This window comes from Lissotriton helveticus, chromosome 4_1 (genome assembly GCF_964261635.1).
Source record: "Lissotriton helveticus chromosome 4_1, aLisHel1.1, whole genome shotgun sequence".
Taxonomy (NCBI): domain Eukaryota; kingdom Metazoa; phylum Chordata; class Amphibia; order Caudata; family Salamandridae; genus Lissotriton; species Lissotriton helveticus.
Genome location: NC_136063.1, coordinates 1,618,088,605 through 1,618,106,538, shown reverse-complemented (window position 1 = coordinate 1,618,106,538; position 17,934 = coordinate 1,618,088,605). Strand labels below are relative to the sequence as shown.

The following is a 17,934-nucleotide window of genomic DNA, read 5'->3' as shown; positions in this document are numbered from 1 at the left end:
CCAAGGTGTGAGCGGGTTAAGAATCAGGCCCTCGGGTAGGTGGGCTATTTTAACAGGAAAGTCAACTTCTCCTTCTATAGGAGCATTAGAAGTGTTAAGTTCTGGATCTCTTATGATGGGCGACAGCTAAAGATGGATATGGAGTAATGGGGTCAAGATCCGCCATTCCATGCCTGGAGCAGTTGAGATCATGTGGTATAGTGGGCATAGCAATAAGGACTGTCACCCCTGTCAGTCTGGGATTGTAAGACTGCTGCCAGCATTGCAGACAGCTGAGATCAATTGGGTGATGCTCTGAGGTGCTACGAGGAATCTCTGTCCTGGGAAGATTCTTGGTTTTGAAGTCATTGAAGTAAGGAAGAGCGTTTATGACCGCTTTTATCCTCTGTGGATTTATGTGCTTCGTTCTTTGCTAAGTAACATCTTCTTTTGCTGCTGTGAGGGTGGATCATTGAGCTGCAGCAGTCGTTTTCACCATGGGTGTCTTCCAGTCCTAAGACCGATCTTGCTTCTTCCATAGGGTGGACCATATGCGTTTCGTTGTTCCATGCAAAGATCAGTCAAAAAGAGAGCCCCTACTTATGTTTGACCCCCTTATTACTCAGGAAGGTAGTGGCATCCTTAAGGGAGTGGCAACTCTGCAGTGTTATAAGTGTCAATTTCTGATAAAGCCACACTTTTATCCCTTCAAACATGATCGAGCTTTGGTCTCCCACTGCTGACATAATGGCCTTCTTCTGCCAGTAGTGATGGATGCATTTCAGGATATCCTGTGGTTTGCCCGGCGTGGTCTCAGGTCTGCCAGCTCTATGCGTTCGATTGACCACGATGTCTTCTGCAAGGTCGGGAGGAGGTGGCGAATGAAGCAAATGACATAGCCATGTAGATTGCAATATTCTGCATTTAGAGGTATGCCTTTAATTCTAATATTGGAGCAGCACAATCTGTTATCAAAGTCCTGTAAGTTAAGTTGCAGGTCTTTGTTTTGGTCTCACAGTTCAAGAAGTCTGCACCTGTGGGTGTTCTCCCTCCTCCGTTCTTGGCATCGTTGGTTTGTTCCATGGAAGCTACTTGTTGACCTATGTTGACCATGTCCATTTTGATTTCTTTGATGTCCATGGTGACTTCTTAGCAACACTACATGGTGACTTCTTCCTGCAGGGATGTTATGTCGTTCCTGAGTGAGGCCAAGAGGTACCCCATAAAGCTGTGGGTGATCAGCGCTTCCACCTCTGTGTGTCTGAATCCATGGAGTGTGGCTCATGAGGTGGCTTTGGTTTGGGCGAGGTGTCCTGGGGAGGTTCCAGCTGTTTGGCGATTGTCTTGATGAGCATGTCTTTCAGCGAGATGTTTTTCATGGTCCTGTGTGCTGCCCTGGTAGCAGCAATAGCTCGTGCCTCTGTGTGGTTATGGCAGACGTAGCCTGTGTTGGTGTTGCTACCGGAAGGTGGATTGGTGGTTAGTACTACAGTATATCAGGCAATTCGACCCTGGTGTTTTTGTGGGGTTCAGGCCAAATGGTCACTCCCAGTATAGTGGTTCTCTCTAAGTGTGGGGGCTGATCCTGCTCATGGATAGTGAGCCCGTAAGGTGGTTATCAATGGGGATCAGATGCTCAGTTCTCAGCATAGCTTGATGTCCCAAAGGTGTCCCTGATGTCTTTATTTGGCTCCTCCCTGAGGTTGTGTGGAGATCCCAGGCCTTATCTGGTGTGTGCCTTGCCATGGAACATCTCCCGTGGCTCCCTGGACTGTGCAAGTTCTCTGCTGGTAGCTGCCATCATGGGTGCTCTCCTCAGCCGTGGAGGAATCCTGCCTGGGGTCTCGAATGGGGTTCTGCAGCAGACCCCTTGCTGCGCCTCCAGACACATTATCTCCTTGCCAGCCTGGCGATTATGCAACCTCCTTCAGGGGCAGCGCCAGGCGGGTCTGCTTGGCTGTAGGATCTGGGGCAGCTTCCTTCATGAGTTGTGGCTACAGGCCGTCAGTCGCCACTGAGCTGGCCCACGCTATTTCCGGAAGGGGATAGGTGGTGTTGGGTGCGCCTTGTTACCTCCAGTGGCATCTACTACCAAGTCGCGGCACTGGGGATGCCCCACTAGGCTGCCTGATCTGGTGTGGCCACCATTTTGTATTGCGACCGCGGGCTGCAAAACGCCCCAGAGCTGTCCTGCTTCTCCCTAGGAAGGAGAGCAGTGCTTAGTGGTCCCTGCTACCTTCGGGAGTCACCCCTGCTAATTTCCTGTGTTCTGCTGGTGATGCTGTTTAGCTGTTGGGACCTACACTTGTTGGGAATGGGTGGCAAAGCCCGGCTGGTACACATCTATATGGGTGTCATCTTGGTCACAACCCTGTTTCTCTTCTCTGCCTTGGCGCAAGCTGGTAACTCAAAGGAGGTACCTGTTTTCCACCCTATGCTTGCCAAGTCTCAGTAGTTAGCTCCTCTGTTCCCAGGTCCCCTCTGCCTGATTCTGAACAAGTGATAACTGAATTTCAGTAGACAGTGAAGAAGCAACCAAGGGTTGTCCGCAGTCCAGGAGGGCTCTGGTGTCGTCAGTGCCTGCAATAAGGGCTGTTTCTGGGACGTGGTTAGCTCAAAATCCGGATCGGGAGGGGGGAAACAGGTTATGATCTTTCAACTGTATGGTGAGTCGCTGGTTGATTGCTTTCTCTAGGACTTTTGCTGGGTAGGGGAACAATGAGATGGGCTAGTACTTCTTCAAATCGGCAGAGTCGGCGGATGGTGTGTTCAGGAGGGGCCTCACTTCAGTATGTCATCGAGAAAGGAGGTCGCAGTAATGGAGGTATTCAGGACCCTCCTGACCTCATTGCTGATCGCCTTGCTTACGAGGTTGACGGCGTGGTGGCAGCATGGGTCTGTGGATGCCCTAGAGTGTACACATTCATAATGGAGATGGTGTCTTGTGTGATGAGGAGTTCCTAATGGGTAGGACATTTTACAGCTTTAGTGGTTGTGGGTATGACCTAGTTGATGCTGTTTGCGGTGGACGGTTGACAAGATCTTCTGGAAGAAGTCCTCAAGGTTGTCTCACAGTTCCTGGGAGAGAGTGATGTCATTCTTAGCAGCTGCGGGATTGGTGAACTCCTTCAAGATGGGGAAGAGTTCTTTGTTGTTGTTTGCGCTGGCTTTGATACGGTCTGAGTCTGCTAGGGTGTTCTTCTTGGTTTCTTTCAAGAGGTGGTGGTACTGGTTGAGGGGGGTGTTGTAGATGGTGTTGTTTTCTGCTTTTTTGGATGCGCCATTTCCTTTCGAGTTGCCGGCAGTTGCATTTGGTGGAGTGCAGTTCCTCTGTGAACCAGAAAGCTCTTTTGCTCTGTTTTGTGGCATTGGTTGTCTTTGCAGGGGTGTTGGCCTTGGTGCACTTTGTGATCCACTGGGAAAAGTTCTTTTCTGCTTGTTTGATGTCTTGGGTAGAGTCTGAGATGTAGAAGCGAAGTGTGTCATTCCACTGGTCTTCTGATACCTTTTCCCAGTTTCTACGTGTAGATCTGAAGGGCCCGGCGCTGTGGTAGTTTGGTCCTACGATGGTGAAGTGTACACTGTGGTGGTCAGACCAGGTGAGAGGTGCGGTGTGGATGTATCCGACTGTGGCGCTGGAGGTGAGTAAAGGGTTGAGCATGTGCCCTGCAATGTGGGTGCGGTGAAGGTGAGGCAGCAGTGTCGACAGGAGAATGGCCCTTTGGTGGCCCGTGGGGATGTGCGGCAGCAGAGATTGTGCGTCCAGTGGTCCAGCTTGAACATCTGCGGTGCTGTATCTTCGTGGGGTGGAAGAGCTAGGGTTCCAGGCCCTGGGCGCAGTCCAGGCAAGGACAGGCATAGGCAGTCTTGCCTTAGACACACCCGCTGCATGGCCGCGCAGCGGCCTCCATGGCCGTGCAGCGGCCTCCATATGTAGCCCTGGGAGGTGAGAAGGGCCGGCAAGGAGGTGGGAGGGCTGGAGTGGGGGAAATGATGGGAAGAAATGGTGTCCAAAGGAGCTAACCATCAGCAAGGGCTGATTCTGGTGTGACAAAGGCCAAAGTACAATAAGTGGAGAAAACAGAATATGGGCAAAACAACCAATAAATCAGTAACTTACAACTAGTAAGTAAATTGTCTTATTGTCATGGACAGTCAGGGTCCACACAACGGGGTGTGTAGATGAGTGTTTTGAGTGAATAAAAAATAGGGTTGGCAGTACCAGCGACAACAACTTTTAATCAATTAGTCTCCTACCCTGAATAAAACAATTATTAAGGCACTAGGCTAAGGTTATGTCTTAGGTTAAGCATACTTATTGTGACCTGTCACTCAAAACACTCATCTACACACACCTGGCCCCTTACCCCCACTTCACATTATGGCTGTTGGAAAAAGATCTCTGCTAAAGTGCCCCCACTATAGGGAGCCCGTCGGGTATTGCACCGCCGACCTGATGAGGAGCAGCCCAATGATGAAGCATGACACCCTACTGGGTGTGTGAGGGCATTATAATCCAGTAAATGGATTCCCAACTTTGAACCACTCAGGTCGAGTTGACTTAGATTCCTTTACTTCTGACTCTCATCCCATAGGAACAGCATAACCTTTTCTTTATACTTGTTATGGGGTAGCAGCCACTAGTAACAGCAGTGTTTTGTGTCGAGAGGGGCCTCTTCCACAGGCAGTACAGTGGTGGCAACCGTCACCATCTGAGGTAACGGGTGTTCCTCTGGCAGAAGTAGAAACCAGTTGCCTTCTGTGCCACAACCGATGTCCTTAGGGTCGCATTTTACTGTCATTGTGTATACCGAGGTAGGAATATCAACCACCAGAAGGAGGCAGCTGCCATCCCAGATATGCTTCCTTAGGGAAGCCTGTAGCCGAGCAAAGTTGTGTCCCCTCGTGGGAGCAGCAGTGATAAACTTTGTGCCGGTGTGGGAGCAGCTGACAGCATTAATGGCAGTCAGTGCTATCCCTGGGCAGAAGTCAGTGCGTGATGCCTTCATAGCTGCAGTCAGTAATCTATCATTGTGGCGTGTGCAGACATGGGGCTCAAAGCCATGAGCCATGGTGGTATTTGCTGCCTCTGTGTCTGCCTAGGCCCAGGTAAAATATCTATTACAGTGGTGTAATCTTGCATAATTTCTGGTATTTTGTGTTTTACTTGTTACACTAAATGCCTAGCGCGGGGAGTCCAATTGGCAGCCATGCGCTCTACGGGAATCATAGAATATAATAGAATAGATTACACCCTTAAGTCACACCACATTAATTGAGATTTCCTTCCAGTAAAAATCTTATTACAGTAGTATGGGAACAACGTGAATGACTTGAACATGAGTGGCTGTTGTTCACAGCATTGCATTTTAAGCACAAAGTGCGTCCTTGAACGCAAATTGGACGTGAGGGTGCATTTCATGCTAAAAAAGGCATTTTGTGTCATTGTTTGCAAAATATGTGTAATTTCACCAGAAGAAAATGCACACATTTTGCTCTGGCCTAATGCTGCCATGGCAGTTGCAGACACCATTTCAATTTGTGAATGCTGCCACTGGGACAGCTGAATACTAAACTGCAGTTTTCTTTAGCCTGTAGGCAGCAACAATTAGCCGTGTTTGCTACCATGGTGATAGCAGCTAACAACCTTATCATGTTACCTGGAGGGCAGCAGTCACAAGCAATACTAGTTGTACTCCCTTTCGGCCAGCAATAGTTCATTATAGTGGTGTGTGCTGGCCTGGGAGTATGGACACGAGCAATGATAGCAAATTGTGTTCCCTGGGTTAGTAGTAAACTGTCACAGCGGTGTGAATTCCAGTTGAGCGACAGTAGCCAGGTATTACAGAGGAAACTGTCATGGGGACAGTGGTCACCAGTAATCGTAGTGTGTGCTGTCCTTGTGGCAGTAATAACCTACCCAAGCGGGTGTGCTCTGCCCTGTAGGCAGCAGCCACCGACAGTGTAAGTATCTGCTATCCTAGGGTAATATTTCTAGTCATAGCAATGGATGCTGCTTTGGTTGCAGGAGTCACCAGCCATAACAGTCATGCCACGATAAGCCAACCGTCTATTCTAACATGTCAGTATTGACAGCTGGTCAACAGACAAAGATCACAGGCTTTAAACATTCAGTGCTGGCACCTGTGAAAGAGAGCTGTCACCATGCACGTGGGATAGTGGTGAAAACATGGCACAAGACTTTCGCAAATACAAACCAAATGCATAGCTGCATGGCGTCCCATTGTTAGGCATGATAACGTCAGCTAATCCTGGCTTTTTACCCAACTGTACCTGATTGCTGTTTTTTTAGCTCATAGTTAATATGTTAACAGCACCATTTCAAGTTCTGGAATACAATATGATTTCTTTTAAAAGGTCAGGACTGATCATGGATGTCCAAATAACAGCAAGCGGCACCGTCTTAATGTAGCCAGTCAAAGAGTGCAGAAATGCAGTGGCATGCATAACGCATCAGTTTTAGGAGCCTTAAAATGCAGGGCTACAAATGAATCTGGTGTAATTCAATATTTTAAAGGTTTCACAAGGTACTATGCTGTTTGCAAGGTTTATTACCCCTACAAAGTCATAATATTCAGTAAGGAGTAGGTGAATAGTCACCAACTGTATACTAGAATTTGGTTATTAAAACATTTGCATATAATAGTGTTACTTTTTTAATCCATTGATAGTCCTATAAACCAGCAAGAGTCCTGATAGATTGAGTATGAGAGGTAATGGGATGTGGGAGAGGCTAATGAGATGTCAGTGTAAGTGAGAGTGCAATGCACAGACTTGCTATGCTTAAAACAGTCTAGCATAAAACCATTGGATATATTGCCAGTGGGAAGGAACTACATACCCGGAATTACTTTACTTCTCGTTGTAATTAAATGTGTGCTTTATAACAATCCCTGCAAAAAACAACGTGTTTTGTAAATAATGGAAAACAGTTTTTATCTATGTTGGGGAGTAAACAGCTGAATAAACACAGTTAAGCACTGATTTCTAAAGCTTTGAAAAACACTGAAAAATGACCACTGTAATACACATAAAATAAACACTAAAAACAGGGCAAGCGAAATATGCGTTCAGTTACAATACGGTACTTTGTTAACCCACACAAATACCAATACCATAACCCCCAGACTTTCTAAAAGTATCTTTCCCTTAATATTTATTGTAAATTTGATTTTACCAATAAATTGCATTTTGCTTAACTATCAAACAGAGTCTTTCAATCATATTGCTAGTTTTTTCCTACCCTAATTTAACATTATTTAGTGTAATGATATAACCCAGTGTTTTCCTATAGATTAGTCAGCCTTGTTACATTGAAAATAGCTTTTGGGGCTTTTACACTTTCATGGCATGTTTAACATCAAGCATTTACATGTCTTACTTTTAAATACCATGAACCCTGCCTTATGGACAATAAGGTCTACATAGTTGAGATTTATAAGTATTTAAAAGGAGAATTTTGACCTGTCAAAAGGGTTTATTTTGACAGGTCGAATTGGCAGTTTAAAACTGTACAGCCAAGCTACAAATAGTTGACCTGCAGTCCTGTTTGCACTGTTGGTATTGTGGAGTGCACAATGGGTGGTGCAGTCCACTAGTGACATTTAAATTACAGGCCCTAAGTACACTTTTTAACATATACTAGGGCCTGCTTGGTAGGTTAAATATGTAAATTAGACGTATGCCAAATTCAACATGTTAAAGAGGAGAGCACAGGCACTATATCACTGGTTAGCAGGGGTGAAGTGCACAGAGTTGTACAGTCAGTGAAAACAGTCAAGGCAAACATCGGGGGTGGGTGAGGTACACTATGCAAAAGCTAGTAATTCCCTACACCAACATAGAGGGAGAAAGTGCTAATTAAATGTTGCCATAAAATACTCTTGCTATTCCTACAATGTCTGTGCAATGAAGGCTTGTAAACTATTGAATTATTTTGAAAAAGAGCCAAAACATTGTCTTTCTTCTGAGCTTGTCTTTTCCCTCACTTTTGTTTTTCTCTACCTCTTGTTGATCCCTTTGGCCCTTCTAGGTTTCTTTATCATTGTCCTCCCTGCTTTTCTTTCCAGCTTTCATCCTCTTCTCCTTCTGTTTATTTCACTTTGTTTAACCTACTTATTCCTTTCATTCATGCTTTTCCCATACTTTTCACAGTCTTGAGGGTGCCCTTTCTTCATTTTACATTTTATTTTTGGTATTTCTCTCACCCCTGAACTGGCATCCTCCCATTAGTAACAAAATGGAGCATGGATTAAATCTGATGCTGTCTAGGAGGCACGGGTGCCGACCGTGCTCACACAACAGCAGAAAATAGAAAGTGAAACTGATCTGCGCCTCAGAGACTTATATTCAGGGCCCAATGAGGGAAACAATGGGTCTTGTATTTTTAGCATGAAACAATGGGAGTCAGGTGGCTGTCAGCCAATCCGGATCTATGGAGGTGAAGTCGGGGCAAGAAACTTGACCCTGCCAATATGAACCCGGCCCCCTGATATACCGAAATACAAACATTGTTGTACAGAGAGTTATATTTTTGATTTGTGTTTTTGGATCATTAGAGAAGTAATTTAGCTTGTGTAGGCTTTGCTTATCCGGGCTGATTTTTTGTGGGTTACATTTTTTTAAAATGGCATATGTTTTGAAGTGATAATATAATAATTCAGGAACCAAGAGACCTGTATACTTCATTTTGGTGTCAATAGAGGAAGAAGAGACATACATAGAATTGAATAAAATAATAATGTTTTTAATCATTTTATGTATACACTACCAATGTTTATGATCTGAATATGGAAACAGATAATGTTTATCACTCCTGTTTTAGACATATTTTCATAGTTCATTTTATGAATTTGTTTCAGTAATCGCTTGTGGTACATTTGCAGAATGTTGAACATTTGAGAAGAGCATATCGACAGGGATATCTTTTTGTAGCACAGGTTGTGCAAGTACTTGTGCGTGTAAGTTCTGAAGGTAGAGGCTTTAGAAATTTCATACGCTTTAGCACCCCATTAATATCTTCCTAAACAAAGTAAAACACATCTTTCTGTACAAATGCATGATCCAAAAAATTTACACATCTTCTGATCAAGTAGAATGCTCTTTTAATGTGTCCAGGCACAGAATATGATGTTGGTGGAAGGTCACTTAAAGGGACTGATCACTTGAATTCACTATTCCAAAGATTGTCAAATGTGTGAATGTCAGGCCTTGTTTTTCACACAATTGCAAGGTATTTTTCCACGTCTTCAAAATCACATTCTTCTTCTGTCTCAGCAAATCCGTTTAGAAACTTCACAGGTTCAGCAGTTAAAGCTCCAAGCTTTGTTCCAATTCAGCTCATGGTGTCATCATTCGTACGAATACGTGCCTTGATAAGAACACTGGGCATCTCTGGGCCAAGTTTCTTGTACAGAATATGAAGCGGGAATACATCTTTTTCTAGATTGTTCCATAACGTATGCATAACTCTGACAATCCTTGACTTCTAAATATTGCAATAAATCTAAATGCACAATAATAACACCTGTGTCATTTAACAGTGCAATGACTCGATTGGAACCATTTTGAACAGCCCACTCAACATGTGACACAGCACGAAGGTCAGCTTCCTCCAATTTATCGATAAGTCCTTGAACAATTTGGCTTGTAACTTTTGAATATATCTCTGCAGGCTCCAACTCCTCATTGACAATCAGTTCACTAGCAATAATTGGAAATTCATTGTTCACTGAAGCATCAGCAATGTTTTGCCGAGTTAACATCTCCAAGTTCATCTTATTTAATGTTGATGACCAGAATTTAATAAGTTGCACAGGTATAGGTGTCGCATTTTTGATGCAGGCAAAGTCATTTGTTCCACTTGTAGACATTCGTCTGATTCTCTCACATTCATTGACAGTTCAGGATAACTGTCAAAGAGAATGTGCAGTTCTTGGTTGGTGCACACTGACTTTGATATCTATAGAACAGTCTAAACAATGTCTCCAGAGTTTTGCATGAATAAAATCTTGACCATTCGCAATTGTGACGTATAGTCCACAACAACAGCAGTTTTCAAGCAGGACACCTTTTCGAATTGAAATTCTTCAGGTGAAAGGTTTTCCTTCAAGCTCTTGTACGAGTTTCTGCGTCACTGGTTTGGTTGCAGCATCTCCATCAAATAATGCGTTTGTTGGAAGATCATGTGACAGAATGTCTTTGATACATTCGTCCCTTTTTTTGCTACATCCATCTCTCTATCTGCTTGTGAAAGTAGTTTTTTGTAACTTGTTTTGTAGTGGCTGGTTGAACAAAACTCTTACTATCACAATTAAAGTGTGGAAGTTTAGCTTACGTGGTTATGTCAAACAGCTTTTTCTCTTTAAATACAAATCTCTCCTGCTTCGTTCTGCGTATAGTTTCGATCCCTGTTCCAGGACATCTAGTAGACATGTCTTCATATTGTTATCCACATACTGTTTGGTCACCAAGTTGTGTAGACGCACAGACTCAGTAATTTCAAAAGGCTGTCAACATGTTTATTATAACGGTCCCCTCTCTTTCCCACAAATTTGTGATGAGGAACAGTTTCACAATGGTCCCTTAAATTTTGAATTTATCTCTCTGAAAACATTGCAAATAGAAAGGACTTCATTGTAAACTAGCGGCCATTGAGCAACATATTAACTTTTATGTGTCTGACCAACAATTCCCTTGGAGCTTTTCTGTGATCTCTGAATAGTCTGTTGCAGTTTCATATCTGGAGCCACAGCATTGAAGTTTCCCTTCCTGTCTTTCACTATAAAATATATTTGGGTGAATTTTCTGTGGAGTTATGGTTTTTTCACCTCTAGCTTGCTCAGTCTTTCCAAATGCCAGGACCTATACCTCAGGTAGTTCATGCCACAGTCTTCTCATATAGCTCCTAATCATCTTCCCTATCAACATGTACCACTTGAGCTAACATGTGTAAAACATTTCCCCAGTACTCACAAGTTCTGATTTTTCTTCACATTCTTTGATAAACCCTACAAAGTTAGTTTTCAGGTTTCCTGATTTTGAACTGAGCGTGTTGAACATTGCCTTGCTTTGCATTATGTCTTTTGAATGCCTTGTTCACTTCTAAGATAAGATGTGCAAAGCCTAATTTGTAATTCTTGTTCCAGAAGACATTTCTATAGCCTCAGATATGATGAGCATACCTTGTAACAAACTAACATAATGAGTTCTGCTCAATACTGACTGGACAGTTTTGCTTTCAGAGATTTCAGCCTCAATAAGTGCATCATCTATGCCATAGCCACTGAGATAACTTCCTGCACACCGCAACACAACTTATGTCATGTGGAAAACACCCATCACTGGATAAAAATCATCAAATTCTACTGGATTGCTTATAGAAAATGTCAGCTACAAAATAGAAGCGGTACAAAAGGGGGTGGTGATGGACAGAGCATCTGAACCAATCAAACACTCACACCCAGTCAAAAGATCTGGGTTTGATCCATCTCCGTTCTTTAGCCCACTCTGCCACCCAGTTCAGACATGGCTATATGCAAATCAGTCTGACCCTGTGCCTCATGGGAACAGTCCAGCCCGAACTGCCAAGCCATGCCTTCCCTGGATCGGAAACAAGCTTCCGAGGACCGGTTTCTGGCATTACAGCCGTCTTCAGCCCGGCTTGCTTGAATCCAGAGGCAAAGTGAGCAAGGGACTCACGTCTGAGCATACCCTGCCACACTTATGGCGGCCAAAAGCGGTACAAAAGGGGGTGGTGATGGACGGAGCATCTGAACCAATCAAACATTCACACCCAGTCAAAAGATCTGGGTTTGATCCATCACCGTTCTTTAGCCCACTCTGCCACCCCAGTTCAGACATGGCTATATGCAAATCAGTCTGACCCTGTGCCTCATGGGAACAGTCCAGCCCGAACTGCCAAGCCATGCCTTCCCTGGACCGGAAACAAGCTTCCGAGGACCGGTTTCTGGCATTACAGCCGTCTTCAGCCCGGCTTGCTTGAATCCAGTGGCAAAGTGAGCAAGGGACTCACGTCTGAGCATACCCTGCCACACTTATGGCGGCCAAAAGCGGGTGGTGATGGACGGAGCATCTGAACCAATCAAACACTCACACCCAGTCAAAAGATCTGGGTTTGATCCATCACCGTTCTTTAGCCCACTCTGCCACCCCAGTTCAGACATGGCTATATGCAAATCAGTCTGACCCTGTGCCTCATGGGAACAGTCCAGCCCGAACTGCCAAGCCATGCCTTCCCTGGACCGGAAACAAGCTTCCGAGGACCGGTTTCTCGCATTACAGCCGTCTTCAGCCCGGCTTGCTTGAATCTAGTGGCAAAGTGAGCAAGGGACTCACGTCTGAGCATACCCTGCCACACTTGTGGCGGCCAAAAGCGGTACAAAAGGGGGTGGTGATGGACGGAGCATCTGAACCAATCAAACACTCACACCCAGTCAAAAGATCTGGGTTTGATCCATCACCGTTCTTTAGCCCACTCTGCCACCCCAGTTCAGACATGGCTATGTGCAAATCAGTCTGACCCTGTGCCTCATGGGAACAGTCCAGCCCGAACTGCCAAGCCATGCCTTCCCTGGACTGGAAACAAGCTTCCGGGGACCGGTTTCTGGCATTACAGCCGTCTTCAGCCCGGCTTGCTTGAATCCAGTGGCAAAGTGAGCAAGGGACTCACGTCTGAGCATACCCTGCCACACTTATGGTCTCCACACCACTGGAGTCAAGCTATCCAGGCTGATGAAGGCTGATAGCCAGAAACCGGTCCTTGGATGCTTGATTCCGGTCCAGGAAAGACATGGCTTGGCAGTTCGGACTGGACTGTTCCCATGAGGCACAGGGTCAAGGCTGATTTGCATATAGCCATGTCTGACCTGGTATGGTGTGGAGTGCAAAAAAACGATGGATTTAGGCCTAGATCTCTATACAGGGGTGAATGTATGACATTGTTCTGCATTCTGTCCATCAATTGTTGTTTTTGCAGCTACAAAATAGAAAACACCTTCATCACAGAGAATTGCAGGATAGGCTAGCATTCAAGCTGAGCATTCACGTTTTAGATTTTTGTTTTTAGAGTTGTGTATACTGTTGCGTAGTTTGTGACTGGAGATGGTATTACTGGTAAAAAACCAATTCTCTTCAGTGGAATGGTATTCTGGGAGATCAGAGCATAAATTCCAGCCCATGGAGGAACTAGCTTTTCTTCATTCTTCAGTCCGCACCGAATAAGCGATATGATAAATTCAGTTACATCAGCTTTGCGAACCACAGCATAAGGTAGAAGAAGATCCATGTCCTCAGCCACTTTGAAACTTTTTGGTAGACTGGGACATGTTGGTGGCTTGTAGTGATTTTGCACACGTTGGCAAGGCAGTTCGGTTATAAGTTTGCAGCTTTGTTTGTCAATTCCTACAACTGACACAGCTTGTTTTCCAGCAGCTACTTCATTGGTACAGTCTTCAAAAAGCACCATGGCAGTATCGTGTGAACTGGGTGTTCAAGAAAAGGCAAGGAAGAGCTGCTTTCAAAATCTAAATTATCAAGAGCAGCAATTGTAAATCCCTTTCCTGGTAAAGTGAAGTGGTGTGCTATCGGATGTACAAGATTTTACAGCATGAGATGCTAACAAATTCCTGTTCCGTACTATGTACATATAACTTGTTGAAACACCAATTCGAATCATTGAAGTGATAAGCTCTCTACTTGTACACTAGTCATAGATTGCGTGGGCACTCATCCTGTGTAGTGGAGTTTTCTTTTTGCCGTAATGTAGTTCATAAAACACGATTTGGAAAAGACATTTCATTTGCACAGCATAAGACTGTCGGTTCATGGGATTGTCTTCCACTTCTTTGCTTATATCTTCAAAGCCATCACCATTGTTGTCGGCTTCTGTTCCGAACTCAAGAACTTTAGTTTTTAACAGTTTTGATTTGCTGATATTAAACAATTTGGTAAAAAAATTTAAGACAACATCAGGCATTCGTGTTGATTCCCATGATTTGCAGAGCTCTGGGACATCACTAAATTTGTCATTAAATCCAAAATGTAAATCTTTCAGGACGTTTCTTAAAATGGTTGTATTGTATTGTATTGTTATTGTAATTGTAATGTATTCCTGCTTTCTGTGATCTTATTTTGGCAGCAAGACCGTAAGGAGTCAAATCACCAGAGAACATCATAAGTGTCTCATTCTTTTTGTTAGACTAACAAAAATGAATTGTGTCATTGTACATTCTCACCAGAAAAATCTTAATTATTATGGATCAATACAGTTTCATCAATGTTGACCATTATTTCTTTCTCACCTCACTGAGTGCGAACCCGTAGCCAGCACTCAAGATTGGCTTTAAAACTAAATTTGCTACTTCAAAGAGTGCGAACTTAATTGACCGACGGTTACATTGCTGCTGGGAGCTCATTGTACATTCATATTTTCAAATACATGCATGCAGTTCCGGCAAGCATACAGATTCACTGCAAATACATTCATCTCGCTGTTTAGAACAGCTATTCTGCTGAAAACTTCATATTAGAAGAAACAAACTGCAGATAAAAACATGTTTGCCCTTTGAGACTCAAATTCTCTGTACTTTGTTCTTTTGTCTGCCCCTATAGCCCTTGTTCTGGCTAGACAACAGATAACACATTGAATATTCTCTGCTTTTTGATCAGTTGTTGGAGGTGGACAAGGGGTAGCCATCGATCATCTAATTGGATGGGCATTGGGTTTGGTTGTCGTCGCTTTCTCAGAAGACCCAGATTCTTGTTGTGGTTTACTGGTGTCTGCCATTTTTTGACAGTTTGTTTCCAGTCTTTTTCCATTGTGTACGACTTTTAGCAGTTGCTGTTATAATGGTAAAATATTTGATCCTCTTCACCCATCAATTTCAATATTTTGTCAACTTCGCCTTGCTGTATTTCTGCAGCATCTCAAACTCTCTACTGTCCAGCCTCAGTTGATGTTAGCTTTTCTATCGGATTAGTTTGGCATTTGACACATTTTTCATTGTTGAAGGAGTCCTTAGCAGGGCCGGCTCTAGGCTCATGGTGGCCCTGGGCAGGGAGCGTAGGTAGGGGTCCCGGAAGAGGGGGTCCGGGCGGGGCGGAGCGCGCAGGCCAGTAAAGAGGGGAGGGGGTCAGGGTGTTTAGAAGTGGAACAGAGCCGTAGGCCGCCAAATCCCTGCCAGGGGCCACCACGCAAATATGTATCCATCCTCCGAGGATTCATATTTTAGGATATATTGGCGTGGTGGCCCCTGGGGTTTGGTGGCCCTGTGCAGGTGCACAGCTTGCACATTCCTAAAGCCGGCCCTGTCCTTAGATTTTGAAGTTAGCAGCACTCTGTCAGGAGGTAAAGATCCTCTACTGCCACCTGCTTCACTCATGTTTTCGAATTTGAATCAACGAAAACCTGAAACAAAAACAATATTAAAGTAAATTACCAATATGATGACTAAGCACATCATTATAGAGCCGCCATTGTTGTAAATGGTGGAAAGGTTGCTCTAAGGAATTATTTTCAGTCTCTATAAGGCTACTTGACCCCCAAAACTTATGTTTTCATCAGTGCAACACATCTGCGATTTTTAAACATGTCCAGAAAAATCCTTCCCAAATTAGCAATGTCTACCCAAGCTAAATTATTTCTCTAATGATTCAAAAATACAAATCAAAAATGGAAATCTCTGGACAACAATTATTTTATGCGGGTTTATCAGTGGGCCAGTACTAATAGTACAAAAAACCGTAAACACTGATTCTTTGTTGGTTGAAGGAGCAGGCGCTCTTCTTTGCACCTGATGAAATTTTACTCCCTGGATTCAGAAATTATTAGGTGGGATAAATAGGCACCAGTTCTGAGTTTTTGGGGAATATCATGCAAACTTTAGTGTCTTGTGCTCCAAAATGTTCAATTCATGGTAAGTACTATAGTGTTTTTCCTGTTAAATTCAGGCCAGTTTGGCACGCTGAAAATGTAATGAATGGGTAGGTATATAACACACCGGTTAATTAGTGGTTGCAGTAAATGCTACCCAATCTCTATCCCTGTGCAAACAGGGATTCGCACAGGTGTTGGAAAACTTAGAAAAACATGGAATTATAGTCTAAGGGTAAAACTGGAGACCTTGTCTGGGGTTATAATGTTGAGTGGCTGAATGGCTTTGTAGTCGTTTTCTGTCAAATGCAAATTTTCTTTCCTTTCCAAAGGAAAAAAAAAGAATTCCCAGTTGACATAACTTACATTGCATTTATGTTTACCTCATTGCTGAGTTTTTGCTCCATATACATATCTGCTGCCACACCCTCTTCTTTAAAACTCTTCAAAATTGCCCATTAAAGCCTCAACGCTCTTGCTTTAGTATGCATGACCAAACATATTTTGAAGTGTGTCTTACTCTTACTTTTTTATTACAGATATTATGCCCAAGACAGAGAAAGATGACGATTTAGCAGTAATGGCGATAGTCTCATCTGAGCTGGATTCCGTATCGGTATGTAAATGTAAAAGCAGCAATTAAGAGTCAACGTAAACACTAAAAGTGTCATCTGCAAGTTATTTGTCCTGGAATTTCGACTGTTGTGCTTATGCTCTTTTCAATCCGGGGGAACTTTTCCTTGTTCACTTGGGATGATGTGTCCCATGTGTAGGGCATCAATATGTTGGGGACGAAAATCTAAATAAGGTTGCATTCCTCTTGATTTACTAAAGATGCAAGTTACTGCTACTTACAATACAAAGTAAATGCTATGTAAAACAAGCCTTGGCAAAGTCAATAAGTCTTGCATTGTGAAACCTTTAATTGTAAACTTTTAATTTCAGTCATTTCTGCACTCAAATATATATGCTCATATAGCTGTGCAGTCCAGTGTGTTTTTCAGTACTCTTTGACACTAGGTGGAATAATACAACATTATTACTTATATATTTATATTAGTTAGCAAGCCCTTAAGACATTCAACTTCTGGCTCTTTATAAAAGCGCTCCCTCAGTTATTTTATCATCACTGCACTTATCTATCAAAGTCAAAGAAGGACAAAATAATTTCCTCAACTACTGGCATCTACCCTCAACTTATATAAAAAAAAACAGGGATTCCAATATTGTAATGCATGTACCCTGTGTATATTCAGTCAATTAAATCATTTCTTGAACAACTCTCACTGAAATGCATAAATATTCAAGGCTATTTTTAGCATACAACATGTTATACCTCCTAAGCAGCAATGTGCTTCAATATGGAACTTTCCTAGCTTTTGGCAAAGTTGGGGACCATTGCCACTCCTTTTATTTGAAGATAATAGCTGTTCAGAAATAAGAAGAAATTCTTAGTCCCGCTAACCTTTAGGAGGTGAATGATGAAAATATGTTGATCTCTGCCAAGGATAAGATGTGTCTCAAAGCGGTGGGTGAAAATTGCTCGATCGTTTGTCCCTGGTGTCTGTCCTACTATGACTATGCAAACAGAGCCAAGTACCACCCTTGTCTTTCAGGGTAGCGAGGGTGAGCAGCCACAGGCTTTTCAGTGAGGTACTGTAAGCTCAGGCCTCAATAATAAACTAACAGACACAGTAACTACAATGCTCATACCAATGCTTGTCTTTTAACAAAAAGAAAATACTCTTAATCACACAGCAATAATTAATAGAACATAATAATAATCCAAATTAGTGTTCAGATTTCTGACCCTGGGTATGATTCACCCATGTTGCGCTATATCCACCAACTTCCCTTACTAGGTCTCTCCTGGGTGTCCCTTATTAAGCTTGTCCCCTCCCTCTATTAATCAGATAGAAAGAAGCATGAATCAGGCTCAGGTGGAGTCTTACGTTTCCCCCCAAAAGTGAATTGTGCACTCAGTCACAGTTTTCTTAGTTCTTACCTCCTAGTGGTGTAGTGGGTATATGAAAGGCAAAAAA

At 43.4% G+C, this 17,934-nt stretch overlaps 1 protein-coding gene across 5 annotated transcripts in view; it reads left to right on the top strand.

The window, feature by feature from the left end:
• The window catches only part of BBS9 (Bardet-Biedl syndrome 9), a 1,968,820-nt gene that overhangs the window by 616,978 nt on the left and 1,333,908 nt on the right, over nt 1-17,934 (top strand). For all 5 annotated transcript variants that reach the window (XM_078688232.1, XM_078688235.1, XM_078688233.1 and 2 more), the window contains one exon: nt 16,432-16,508. In XM_078688232.1, the coding sequence (XP_078544358.1) occupies nt 16,432-16,508 (77 nt within the window). The remainder of the gene's footprint in view (nt 1-16,431; nt 16,509-17,934) is intronic.